Source organism: Schistocerca serialis, chromosome 3, assembly GCF_023864345.2.
Source record: "Schistocerca serialis cubense isolate TAMUIC-IGC-003099 chromosome 3, iqSchSeri2.2, whole genome shotgun sequence".
Lineage (NCBI taxonomy): Eukaryota > Metazoa > Arthropoda > Insecta > Orthoptera > Acrididae > Schistocerca > Schistocerca serialis.
The window spans coordinates 439575821-439590641 of NC_064640.1; the positions used below are offsets into that span (position 1 = coordinate 439575821).

Here is a 14821-nt window from a genome sequence, read left to right on the forward strand (position 1 = left end):
TGATGTTATGGTTCTCCAGTAGTGAGCAAGATGCCCAGATCTGTCCCTAATGGAACATGTGTGGAACTAACTTAGGCATCAACTATGTCCTAATGCCAGTATCTGCAATGTCGAGGTCCAGTTACTATTATAGTACACTAGCTTGCCTCCAGGAGAGGCTATAATGGCTTTATAATGCCCTTCACAGCTCTATCAGAGCATGCATCCATGTCAGCAGGAATGCAAAGTAACAATGATAGGTGGGCTCATACTGTCAAATTATTCTTAAAGTTAACTCAATACTGTAATCACTGAAATAACATCACATACCCTCTCAACCAGTTAAGGTTCATTTTATTTCCTCTTTCCCTCCTGGGTGCTTCACTTTTTTCATCAGGCAGTGTATGTGATTGCACAAGAGTTGCATAAAATTAAACTTAAACTGACTTACACTTCTTACCTACAATACACACACAAGGATCTCTCCACCCCCCCCCCTCCCTTTTACATTTAAATACGTTCTTCCGTATGAATTTTCTGACATGACTTTACATCACAGAGCATACTTTCACCAGACAGGTTCAATGGAGGGGGCAGTGGTTACCTAAAAAATGCAGCTGGCACTGTTTACCTACGAGCTTCTGTGTGTTTCAAATCATTGTTTTAGTATAACACTGTCTATAAACTCACTCTAATTTTAAAATACAATCTTGTATTTAACAGCATTACCCCATCCAATTCTGTGTAGGACTAGGGCAAATGATGGCCATGATCCAGCAAGTGCTTAAATGTGAAACCCTATCAAAGCCACTGTTTTTAGCTGGGCAACTTGTGATGCTCGCCTGCTTTATTATCTCATTGATGGTCCTCGATGTTGATGTACTGCATTGTTATACCGGCTGAAAGACGGGCGGGGGAAGGGGAGGGGGCGGAGGGTGGGGGGTGGGAGTTCAACACTGACTACTGTAAATGATGTACCCGACAGCTGCGCAGTTGAGTTTCACAGTTATTTACTTTCACTGCTCACCTTTTATGAAAATGCAGATTATACTCATGTATGTTAATGATAATAAGTCAAAATGAAAAAAAAAGTATTTAAGGAGGCATATGGCAAAACAAAACAGGAAGTAACAAGATCCAAGCTTGCTTCGTCACAAAGTGAAGACAGTCCTCAAAGGAAACCACCATGAGAGCACGGTCGAGGCCAAAGCAGCTTTGATGCACTGCTTGAAGGATACTGCAACAGCACAGCAGAAACGCATGAGCCACACTTGCCGCCCATCACTTGCTTTGCATGCATGGCGGGCACATGCAGCTGGCAGTTTTCACATTCAGTATCATGCAGCGCGGACTCACTGAGTGGCCCTGCCACGCAGCTAAGAAAATGTGGACTCCATACAACTTCGTCACAATGTAGCAGCACTAATCGGCCTAGCAAGTGTTGGAATGCCTTTAGGATTAGAATTTTTCATTAGTTGTAGGGCAATTCTTTTATTGAAACGACAAGGAATGAGTCACCTTACAGGATATGTACATTATTAGTTTTAACACTGATGAACATGCAATTCTCCAGTCCTAATCATGTAACCAAACTTCAAAGCTAGGTTCTTTTTTTACAGGTTACCACTTTCCAGGAAAAAAAAAATCATCTGTGGAATAGAAGAAGTTGTCAAGGAGAGATTTTATGCTGCTTTGTAAATGATTAAAGATTTTTGTTGATGCATATTGAAATCCTTTCTGACCCAGTGACAACTTTAATTATGGGTAATAAAAGCCATATTTTCTTCTAATGCTGTAGGAATGCTATCCTTCTCATATTGTGGTGGATCATTTATAACAAATTTTAGCAGTGAAGTCATGTTTTGTGAAGGAGCAGTTAAAACGTCTAACTTCTTGAAGAGGTATCTACATGACGACTGCGGGTGAACACCATATATTACTCTTATTGCTCCTTTTGTGCCACCAATACTTATTTTCTAAGTGATGAGTTATCCCAGAAAATTATTCTCTAAGATGTTATTGGGTGGAAATATGCAAAACATGTTACAAGATTGATTAGTTTGTTTCCAAGACTAGGAATTATATGAAGAGCAAGGGTGGCTGAACATACTGGTTTGAGCAGCTCAGTAGTATGATTCTTCCAGTTCAAGTTCCCATAATATGTACATCCAAAAATTTGGAACATTCTACCCTATTTGTCAACTCCTGTTCATGCACTACATCGACTGTCGATATCTCTATTTGTTGTACAGAACCGAATAAACTGTGTTTTCTCAAAGTTCAGGGGGCATTCACAGAAACCCACTTAATAATTCTTTTAAAAATATCGTTAACGATTTCCTCTGTTGTTTTCTCCTTAATGTGATTTATTGTACCATTAGTATCATCTGCAACAAGTACCAATTGTGCTTGATGAATGTTAAGTGGAAGGTCACTTGTTCAGCAGGACAGATGTGTTTCACAGCAGTATAGATGAACAAGTACTCATAGGTCTTAGATAATACATTTTACAGCCCACGTTTACCAGATTTTTAAATTTTTATTTTTGCTTCAAACAGTTGTTCCTGCCATATCCCTGAATACTGACTATTTCTCCTGGGACTCGCTTTATAAGGAACATGAGTGGACTCAAAACTGAACTCTGTGGGATGCCCTTCATGATTCCTCCTGTCACTAAAATTTTCTCTCCTTTCAACACTGTTTGAATTATTCAGCATAACTTTTTGCATTCTGCTTCTTAAGTTCGATTCAAACCAGTTTTTTGTAAAGCCACTGATTACATAATATTCAAGCTTTTGTAAGAGAGTAACATGACCTACACAACCAGATGGATTGGAAAGATCACAAAAATACCAGCTGGTGATATTTTATTATTTAAGGCTTCCAATATCTGGTGAGTGAATAATAAACAGCATTCTCAGTTGAGCAACCCTTCTGGATCCAAACTGTGATATGCTATGAAAATCATTTCCTCTTAAATGTGCGACTACCCTTGAGTACATTACTTTTTCAAATATTTTGGAAAAAGACATCAAGGAGGAAACTGGACAATAATTATTGAAGACTTTCTTGTCATTTTTCTTATAAACAGGTCTAGCAATTGCATGTCTTAATATGTCTTGAAAAATTCCCTGTGCCAGTGTCTTCAGAATCAATGCCACATGAGCTTTTTTTCCTCCTTAATTTCAGTAACAGAAGTTAGTGATAATTCTAGTTGCTTAAAACTTTTGTGGAATGGTATTTTTAATATATTGTCCTCCTTTTCCAAATGAACAATTTAATCTTATTTTTGCTACTACACTTAGAAAGTGATTGTTAAAGATACTCATAACTTGTCAATTATCAGTCACAACATTGTCATTTAGTTTGTAATGGTATCTTGTGCACACTGACAGGGTGTATACGTGGACAAGGAAAAAATTTCCGGATTTTTCCCGGATTTCACGGTTAAAAATACACTTTATTCCGGGTGAAAATACACTTTTTTCATGTTAAGTGACAGTACACTCTTCTTCGGCACTGTAAAACTCATCAATTCTTTGAATGTTTATGTTTTTACATACCTACGTTCCTCCCCCCATGAACCATGGACCTTGCCGTTGGTGGGGAGGCTTGCGTGCCTCAGTGATACAGATAGCCATACCGTAGGTGCAACCACAACGGAGGGGTATCTGTTGAGAGGCCAGACAAACGTGTGGTTCCTGAAGCCTTTTCAGTAGTTGCAAGGGCAACAGTCTGGATGATTGACTGATCTGGCCTTGTAACAATAACCAAAACGGCCTTGCTGTGCTGGTACTGCGAATGGCTGAAAGCAACGTGAAACTACGGCCGTAATTTTTCCTGAGGGCATGCAGCTTTACTGTATGGTTAAATGATGATGGCGTCCTCTTGGGTAAAATATTCTGGAGGTAAAATAGTCCCCCATTCGGATCTCCGGGCGGGGACTACTCAAGAGGATGTCGTTATCAGGAGAAAGAAAACTGGCGTTCTACGGATTGGAGCGTGGAATGTCAGATACCTTAATCGGGCAGGTAGGTTAGAAAATTTAAAAAGGGAAATGGATAGGTTAAAGTTAGATATAGTGGGAATTAGTGAAGTTCAGTGGCAGGAGGAACAAGACTTCTGGTCAGGTGACTACAGGGTTGTAAACACAAAATCAAATAGGGGTAATGCAGCAGTAGGTTTAATAATGAATAGGAAAATAGGAATGCGGGTAAGCTACTACAAACAGCATAGTGAACGCATTATTGTGGCCAAGATAGATACGAAGCCCACACCTACTACAGTAGCAAAAGTTTATATGCCAACTAGCTCTGCAGATGATGAAGAAATTGAAGAAATGTTTGATGAAATAAAAGAAATTATTCAGATAGTGAAGGGTGACGAAAATTTAATAGTCATGGGTGACTGGAATTCTGTAGTAGGAAAATGGAGAGAAGGAAACATAGTAGGTGAATATGGATTGAGGCTAAGAAATGAAAGAGGAAGCCGCCTGGTAGAATTTTGCACAGAGCACAACTTAATCATAGCTAACACTTGGTTCAAGAATCATAGAAGAAGGCTGTATACATGGAAGAAGGCTGGAGATACTGACAGGTTTCAGATAGATTATATAATGGTAAGACAGAGATTTAGGAACCAGGTTTTAAATTGTAAGACATTTCCAGGGGCAGATGTGGACTCTGACCACAATCTATTGGTTATGACCTGTAGATTAAAACTGAAGAAACTGCAAAAAGGTGGGAATTTAAGGAGATGGGACCTGGATAAACTGAAAGAACCAGAGGTTGTACAGAGTTTCAGGGAGAGCATAAGGGAACAATTGACAGGAAAGGGGGAAAGAAATACAGTAGAAGAAGAATGGGTAGCTTTGAGGGATGCAGTGAAGGCAGCAGAGGATCAAGTAGGTAAAAAGACGAGGGCTAGTAGAAATCCTTGGGTAACAGAAGAAATATTGAATTTAATTGATGAAAGGAGAAAATATAAAAATTCAGTAAATGAAGCAGGCAAAAAGGAATAGAAACGTCTCAAAAATGAGATCGACAGGAAGCGCAAAATGGCTAAGCAGGGATGGATAGAGGACAAATGTAAGGATGTAGAGGCGTATCTCACACGGGGTAAGATAGATACTGCCTACAGGAAAATTAAAGAGGCCTTTGGAGATAAGAAAACCACTTGTATGAGTGTCAAGAGCTCAGATGGAAACCCATTTCTAAGCAAAGAAGGGAAAGCAGAAAGGTGGAAGGAGTATATAGAGGATCTATACAAGGGTGATGTACTTGAGGACAATATTATGGAAATGGAAGAGGATGTAGATGAAGATGAAATGGAAGATACGATACTGCGTGAAGAGTTTGACAGAGCACTGAAAGACCTGAGTCGAAACAAGGCCCCCGGAGTAGACAACATTCCATTGGAACTACTGACAGCCTTGGGAGAGCCAGTCCTGACAAAACTCTACCATCTCGTGAGCAAGATGTATGAAACAGGCGAAATACCCTCAGACTTCAAGAAGAATATAATAATTCCAATCCCAAAGAAAGCAGGTGTTGACAGATGTGAAAATTACTGAACTATCAGTTTAATAAGTCACAGCTGCAAAATACTAACACGAATTCTTTACAGACGGATGGAAAAACTAGTAGAAGCCAACCTCGGGGAAGATCAGTTTGGATTCCGTAGAAATGTTGGAACACTTGAGGCAATACTGACCCTACGACTTATCTTAGAAGCTAGATTAAGGAAAGGCAAACCTACGTTTCTCACATTTGTAGACTTAGAGAAAGCTTTTGGCAATGTTGACTGGAATACTCTCTTTCAAATTATGAAGGTGGCAGGGGTAAAATACAGTGAGTGAAAGGCTATTTACAATTTGTACAGAAACCAGATGGCAGTTATAAGAGTCGAGGGACATGAAAGGGAAGCAGTGGTTGGGAAGGGACTGAGACAGGGTTGTAGTCTCTCCCCGATGTTATTCAATCTGTATATTGAGCAAGCAGTGAAGGAAACAAAAGAAAAATTCGGAGTAGGTATTAAAATCCATGGAGAAGAAATAAAAACTTTGAGGTTCGCCGATGACATTGTAATTCTGTCAGAGACAGCACAGGACTTGGAAGAGCAGTTGAACGGAATGGATAGTGTCTTGAAAGGAGGATATAAGATGAACATCAACAAAAGCAAAATGAGGATAATAGAATGTAGTCTAATTAAGTCAGGTGATGCTGAGGGAATTAGATTAGGAAATGAGACACTTAAAGTAGTAAAGGAGTTTTGGTATTTCGGGAGCAAAATAACTGATGATGGTTGAAGTAGAGAGGATATAAAATGTAGACTGGCAATGGCAAGTATTTGTATGGAAGTGAAACATGGGCGATAAATAGTTTGGACAAGAAGAGAATCGAAGCTTTCAAAATGTGGTGCTACAGAAGAATGCTGAAGATTAGATGGGTAGATCACATGACTAATGAGGAAGTATTGAATTGGATTGGGGAGAAGAGAAGTTTGTGGCACAACTTGACCAGAAGAAGGGATCGGCTAGTAGGACATGTTCTGAGGCATCAAGGGATCACCAATTTAGTATTTGAGGGCAGCGTGGAGGGTAAAAATCGTAGAGGGAGACCAAGAGATGAATACACTAAGCAGATTCAGAAGGATGTAGGTTGTAGTAGGTACTGGGAGATGAAAAAGCTTGCACAGGATAGATTAGCATGGAGAGCTGCATCAAACCAGTCTCAGGACTGAAGACAACAACAACACACCGACGTTTTGAAAGACCTTTGATGTGCAGCAACATTTACGCTGCATATTTCTGTATTACGAAGGTATAAATTTGAATTCCACCTAACGCCGCATGTAACTTTCCGAAGCATTGAAATCGAGATTGCAAGGTGCTTTTGTAAGTCAGTCATAGCTCACTGTCACGTGATCTCGCCAGCTGATGACAGCACAGACACGTAATGTAGTAAGCCAATAGAAAGATAACTCTTAAGTAGCGCGAACACACAAATAAGAAAAGTTAATGGTTTAAATTAATATACATAGCATTCACATATAATATTGGTCTTTTAAGATTAATAAGCTGGAAGAGAAGCTAAGCTTCCACATATAATGTTGATCTTTTTTGCGCGTGTTGCACTTTAAGATACATCACATAAATGTGCCAGTAAAATTTTTAGTAACGACGTAAATGTTTGAACTTCTGGGCTCGAAATTCTTCTAAATGGTCGTCCTCAAAGAGATGATTTTTAAATTAGAGTCAACAGTTTTGTGATTTAAGTAATTCATCGTACATTCTCACACATAGTTCATCTTGCGTTAAAAGGAAATTTGGTTTGAATGTAACGCTTTTCAAACCACCATTCGCAATATTTTCCTGCAATCTGTTAGAAATAGGTTCGTTTCAGCAGTTGGAAGAGAGCACCTGATAATAGGTGTCACTGCGCTTATGCAGCTACGATGACGCAGGAAGCCCATACATTCGTACGTGTAAAACATTAAAAGATCTTACATTATGTCATAAAAGAAACAAGACATCAGAGGACACTTCAAGAGCATCGGAATTTCGGGAACCATGCTAAAATGCATAATTCGTCTTAAAATGCACATTCATATGTCCAGATTTGTATGTAAATTTTCTTGGAGTACCAATACTGTATTATCTCATGTTTGGTTCTTTATTATGGCATAATGCCATACGTGCACTTGAAATGCAGCAAACAGTTGAAACTAGCCAATAGTGTGAAATTAAACACTTCATTTCAAATAAAAAAGAAAAGATTAATGAAAGCCTAATGAAAGCCAAATCTCTTTAGCAAACTGACAAAAATAACTTCACTGTCCTGGAAGTCGAGTAATGCTTGACTGTCAGGAAGGTGGAAATAAAGTCTAAAACTAACAACATATTTTAGCCTTCCGTAATTATGCGAACGTATTTTAATTCATTTGATTACTCCCGGCCGCAAAAATCCGTTTGTTATCATTTAACGTGAGAGCAATAAACTAAGAGGAAAAAACAAAATCACTGAATGTAAACACAGGTCACGTGGAGACGATCATCTCTCCACCACAACCCAGACTGTTCTGGGCATCAGTGCCAGATTTACTATATCAGTGCCAGATTTACTATATTTCTGAACCGGGGCAATATTAAGTAGTGGCGCCCAGCCATACTTCTGTAACCAGAAGCGAAAGAAGGTACTACTCATACGCGACTCAACTGTGGATATACAAGAGCCCGCCCACCACTGTTCAAACAAATCTAATTTAAACATTTGTCATATCACGGTCATCGGACGCAGTTTGTTGTTAGGAAGCATTGCATAGTCTTCCTAAAGCCTTTGGCCGGCCGCGGTGGCCGAGCGGTTCTAGGCACTTCAGTCCGGAGCCGCACGACTGCTACGGTCGCAGGTTCGAATCCTGCCTCGGGCATGGATGTGTGTGATGTCCTTAGGTTAGTTACGTTTAAGTAGTTCTAAGTTCTAGGGGACTGATGACCTCAGTAGTTAAGACCCATAGTGCTCAGAGCCCAGTCTATAGCCTTTGACACACTTTGCTGTTGGCAGATACACTGTGTTTTGCTGTTCTACACGGCGCATTTCCTTTGCAACTTAAGTTTTATTTTCGTTTTTTTCCTCTCGTTCATGTTTTGTTGCTGCAGTGTTGTTCTACAATAGTGGGATACAGTAATATCCTTTGTTAGAGTATTGGTTCTTACCAGTCAAAATCACAAAAATTTAGCTGAAAACTAAAACAATGAAAAATTCCTGGAATTCTAAAAAAATCCTGAGTTTTTCCCGGTTTTCTCCCGAATGAAAAAATTCCCGGGTTTTTCCCGGATCTCCCGGTTGTTCCACGTCGTATACACCCTGACTGACTAGTTGTCCTGTCTCCTGTTTCACAATATCCCATATAGTTTTAATCTCATTAATGGCATTATTAATTTCTGTCAGGATGTGCATATTTCAGGACATTTTAATGACTTCCACTAAAATATTACACTATTTTTGTGGCGAGCAAATAACATCAAAACTTGACTTGTTCTGGCCCTTAAATTTCTTTTTCCTCTTATATGAGATTTTAATATCTTTAATTATTCATAACTTATTTCTTTTATTGGGCTTTCTGGATAAGTTTTTAGGAAAGATACTTTCAAATACTGACCAAAATTTACTACAGAAAACACTGAATTTCACATACGCATCTCTTTCTGTATGCATCTCACCCCATACCACAACTAGTAACTTATTCTTAAAACACTGTATGTTGGTCTCATTAAAGCCTCATCACTGCTTTGTAGGAACATGCCTCAGAGTTTTAAGGTGCTAGATTCTTTATTTCCATTAACTGTGCATCATGATCAGATAGTCCATTAACAATTAGGCAGACATTAATTGTTTCAACCTGAGCACTGTCTATGAAATGTTATCAACCAAGATCTTGCTATCTTGCAGCAAGACATGGAAAATTCACTACTGAAATTGAAACAGCCAAATAATGAATCAATTTCATTTCTCCTGTCAGAATCTTTTAACAACCCTATTAATGCAACAACATTCTGAGAAGTAAGGCAGAACATTTATTACTTCTCTACACCTCTTATACATCTTTTCTTTCACCCCGAAAGAAGGAACAGTCAATTCCAAGAAACAGAGATTCTTGTGCTGCTCATCCTTCTTTATACAGATAAATATGGACTTATTGTTGCTTCTGTTTTTAAATTCTTTGTTAGGCCAAAGTTCATTTCTTGTCTCATTTGCTTTTCAACAAAAATAAACCCTTACCTTGAGGGTGTACTTGCGACGTTCTTCAGCCATTTTCTTTGCTTCTTGTTGTGCTAATTTCTTCTTTTGTTCTTCTCGCTCTTTCTCCAATACAGTCACTCTATCTTTCTTACGTACAAAGACTGGCTTTAGTCTTGGTCCAACTTCTTCTTCTGAGTCTGGACAAAATTAACAACTAAGTTACTAAAAAGTAAAACAAGATGTGTAAGAAATTAAATGTCTGCAAACAAAATTCCAATATTAATGATTTAGGGATGAAGAATAAAATAATTATTACGTAACACTGTACAGCATCACCAGTTTCCCTCTGCACAGGATTGTCACTGATAATTACTAACAGACGCATATTAAGAATGTAACAGTTCATGTCCTTAACAGTGAGATGTAAATATACAACAGGAGAGACAAAGGACTTCAGACAGCAAAATATACAATGGACTAAAAAGCTGTCACGCATAAACTACAGAAATTTTTGAAGTATGTAAGGTCCTATGTCAAGTTTAGACCACATTTCAGTTAAGTGAACTTGATCACGTAATTTAAAGAAACTACTAATGTAATGATGTAATGCTAAAAATAACAGCTATTCACATCGTAAACTGTGTACATTATAAATCTATGTTCAAGAGCTACAAAAAGCTGCGGCAGTAGAGAAGTCATAATCAGTACACATCAGTTAAAAGATGTACTTACTACACGCTTGCACACTGCAACCCATTAGGGACTTCTGGGTAATATCAAGTCACACTCTACTATGTCTTTTACATTTTATGACACACTTATTTTAACATCCAAACCGGAAAGCAACGCATCCTAATTGATGAAACATTACAGCAACAAATGCAATAAAGAAAATGAAGGAGGGTACATAAAGGAAAAGTAATACTTTCAATTTTTATGTTTACTAACTCACCTTAGACGAAATGCTCACGCCGGTCTGAACTCACATCATGTAAGAATTAAAAAGTTGAACAGACCTAATCAATGGGCTCATCCATCCAAAATTTTTCTTAATCTGACACTGAGGTCGCAATCTGCTTTGTCCATATGAGCTCTTGAAAACAATGATGTTATCCCTAAGGTAACGTTAAATGTTGTTGCTGCTGTGGTCTTCATTTCAAAGGCTGGTTTGATGCAGCTCTCCATTCTAGTCCATCTTGTGCAAATCTCATCATCTTTGCATAACTACTGCATCCAATTGAAACTGCTTACTAGTCAAGCCTTGGCCTCCAAGTAGAATTTTTACCTCCCACACTTCTCTCCATTACCTAACTGACAATTCCTTGATATCTCAGGCTATGTTTGTTCAATCTATCAATCAATCAATCCTTTATCTTAGTGTGGTTGTGCCATAAATTTATATTCTCTCCAATTCGATTCATCACCTCTTCATTGCTTATCTGATCTTCTTTGATAGCATCATATTTCAAAAGCTTCTATACTCCTCTTCACTGAATTGTTTATCATGCAAATTTCACTTCCTTGTCTGGAATATACACCAGACAAATGCATTCACAAAATACTTACATTTATATTTCATGTTTAAAATTTCCTTTTTCAGAATTTTTTTCCCCTTGCTATTTATCAGTCTGCATTTTTATCCTCTCCAATTCTGCCAGAGTCGGTTATTTCACTACCCAAATAGCTAAACTCATGTACTACCTTTAGTGCCCATTTTCTTAACCTAATTCCCTCAGCATAGCCTAATTTGATTCAACCACATGTCATTAACCTTGATTTACTTTTGCTGCTAATCATCTTATACTAACGTTTAACAATATTATCAATTGTGTTCAAATGACATTCTGTCTTTTGCCATCTCTAACAGAATTAGTATGTCACCAGCAAACCACAACTTTTTATGTCTTGTCCCTGAACTTTAATTCCCTATACAAACTTCTCTTTTGATTTCCTACGCTGCTTCCTTAATGTACAGACTGAATAACATCAGGTATAGGCTACAATCCGGCTTCACTGGCTTCTTGATTAATGCTTCCATTTCATGTCCAACTTTTATAACTGCAGTCTGCTTTCTGTACAAGTTGTAGACAACCTTTCACTCCCTTTATTCCTGCTACCTGCAGAATTGCAATAAGCATATTTCAGTCATCACCGTAAAAAAGCTTTCTCAAAATCTACAAATGCTGTAAATGTAGGTTTGGCTTTCTTTAGTCTATCTTCTGAAATAAGTTGTGGAATCAGAATTCCTTCGCCTATTTCTACATTTTTCCAGAACCCAAACACATATTCTCTGATGTTGGTTTTGCCAGTCTTTCCATTTTTCTGTAAGTAATTCATGTAAGTATTCTGCAATCGGGCTTATTACACTGAGGATTCAGTAATATTCACACCTGGCTGCATCTACCTTCTTAGGAACTGGAACTGGAATTGTTACAGTCCTCTTGAATATATGTCAGTACTTCACCTGCCTATTATACCAGAGTGGAATACTTTTGTCATGGCTGGCCCATTCAGGTGTCACAAAAAATAGTGGGAATGTCATATACTCCTGGCCTAGTTTCAGACTATGGTTTTCAGTGGTCTGTCAATTTCTTCTTGCAGTATCACAATTCCAATCTCTTGTTCATCCACTCCCTCTTCCCTTTCTGTAACACTGTCTTCAAGTTCGTTTCCTTTGTACAGCCTCCCCCCCCCAAACATTGGACCTTCCCTTGTTTGCTTGGTACTGGGTTGCATTCTGAGCTTTTGATATTCATACAGCTTCATATCTTTTCTCCAAATGTGTTATTTAATTTTGCTATAAATGGTATCTATGTTTCCCATAACTATTCATGCTTCTACAGCTTTTGTGGTTTTCCTCTAACTATTACCGATTCACTATTTTGTGTTTTCTGTCAACCTTATTTTTTAAATGTTTGTATTCCCTTTTGCCTGCATCATCTGCTGCAGTTTCATATTCTATCCTTTTGCCAATTAGATTTAATGTTTCGAGTGTTATCTAAAGATTTCAACTAGGTTATTTTACTCATTTGAACTTCTGCTCCCTTCACTATTTCATCTCTTAAGCCTACCTACTCGCCTTCAATTGCATTCCTTTTCCCTGCATCTGTAACTCACTGCATAATAACTCTTTTGAAACACTCGTTAACCATTGGTTCTTTCCAACTTATCCAGGTCCCATATCCTTAATTTTCAACTTTTCTGCAATTTATTCACTTCCAAACTGTAGTTCATAACAAATAGTTATGCTCAAAGTCCACATCTGTTCCTAGAAAGGCTTTTAAACATTTCTACTACCATTATTAAAACTATCTAAAATGTTCTGGCGTCTCATGTCTCTTTCCTGTACACAGCCTTCCCTCATGGTTAGGAAACAAAGTGTTAGCAATGATCAAATTGTGCTCTCTGTAAAATTTTACTAGGTGACACTTCCTCTTTCAATCCTTTCCCCCAGTCCATCTTCTCCTACTATTTATCCTTCTCTTCCTTTTCCTAATACCAAATTCTAGTCCCCCATCACAATTAAATTTTGATCTTCCCTAATGATCTGAATATATTAATATATTCTTTCATCTCCTCATCATCTACAGAGGTATTATGCATATAAATTTGTACTGAAGTGTTAGAAGTTGGCTTTGTGTACATTCTGGCTACAATGACATGTGAAAGATAGGTAAGCTAAAAGGATAGTGATGTGTCTGCCCCCCCCCCCCCCCTCCCACCACCACCACTGGCCTAGCCAGGGATTTCCACTATCATTGTCATCTTCTGAGTATGGTTTGTTATTGATAGTACACATTGTAATAACAACTTCTGTAGCACCATTCTGTGCTTTTAACTCAACACATGAGGAATGATTCAAGTACTGAGCACACATCATGGCGCACCACATTATTTTCTTCGAACAGTCAGTGTGTCAGTGCACAGGCTTACCTGAAAACTTTTCCCCAACACCCATCCCGAAAGTGTTCCTTATGAAGAATTAATTTCTGTGCCAGACAAACAATTTAATGAACAGATTAATATGGCAGCTGTGTGTTAAAAATTCTTTCATTTGCAGAGGCAGCTTAATCAGACTACATTACTCACACTAAGTCGGATCCTCGCATGTGCGAGCAGATTCCTAAGTATCCCGAGCCTAGTTTGCAACAAGTTTTTTAATTAGTGGAGCATCAGGATTTGTAAGACAGTGCAGAGGTTGACTTTTGATTCCACCCCTATCTGTGCCGTACAGAGTAGTGGTAAACAGGTTGTGCCTGTAGTCTGTACACTGCGGCACACAAAGTCTCAGCCACGGTAGTGATACATCTACATATATACTCCACTAGCCACCAAGAGGTGTGTGGTGGAGGACACAATTCACGACAAAGTCACATTCACCCCCCCCCCCCCCCCCCTCATTCCACTCACGTATCGCACGAGGGAAAAACAACTGTCTGAACACCTCAGTACGAGCTCTAATTTTCCTTATCTTTGAATGGTGATCATTGTGTGATCTGAAAGTTGGTGGTAATAATATATGCTCTACATCCTCAGCGAAGATCGGATTTCAGAATTTAGTGAGCAGCCCCTTCTGTTTAGCACTTCGTCTATCTGCAAGTGTGTCCCTCTTCAAACTTTCAATGAGATTCGTAATGCTCTCGCGATGGCGAAATGTGCCAATCACGAATCTTGCCGCACTTCTTTGGACCTTCTCAATCGCTTGAATCAGACCCAACTGGTAAGGGTGCCATACAGACGAACAATACTCTAAGGCTGGACGAACTAAAGTATTGTACACAATTTCCTTTGTTGGAGGACTGCATCGCTTCAGGATTCTACCAATAAACTGCAATCTAGAGTTCACCTTGCCCATTACTTGTGTAATCTGATCATTCCATTTGAGATCATTTCGAATAGTCACACCCAGATACTTGATGGATGTTACTGCTTCCAAAGACTGGGAATTTATTTTGTACTCATACACCAGTGGGGATTTTCACCTTGTTATACACAGTAGGTTACACTTACTAATATTGAGAGATAACTGCCAGTCATTACACTACGCATTTATTTTCTGCAAATCTTCATAGATTTGTTCACAACTTTCTTGTGATACTACA

At 38.5% G+C, this 14821-nt stretch overlaps 1 protein-coding gene across 1 annotated transcript in view; it reads right to left on the reverse strand.

Annotated features, from left to right (window-relative positions):
- The window catches only part of LOC126470329 (microfibrillar-associated protein 1), a 62055-nt gene that overhangs the window by 17666 nt on the left and 29568 nt on the right, over positions 1–14821 (reverse strand). Inside the window, exon 5 of the mRNA XM_050098114.1 lies at positions 9759–9916. Within this exon, the coding sequence (XP_049954071.1) occupies positions 9759–9916 (158 nt within the window). The remainder of the gene's footprint in view (positions 1–9758; positions 9917–14821) is intronic.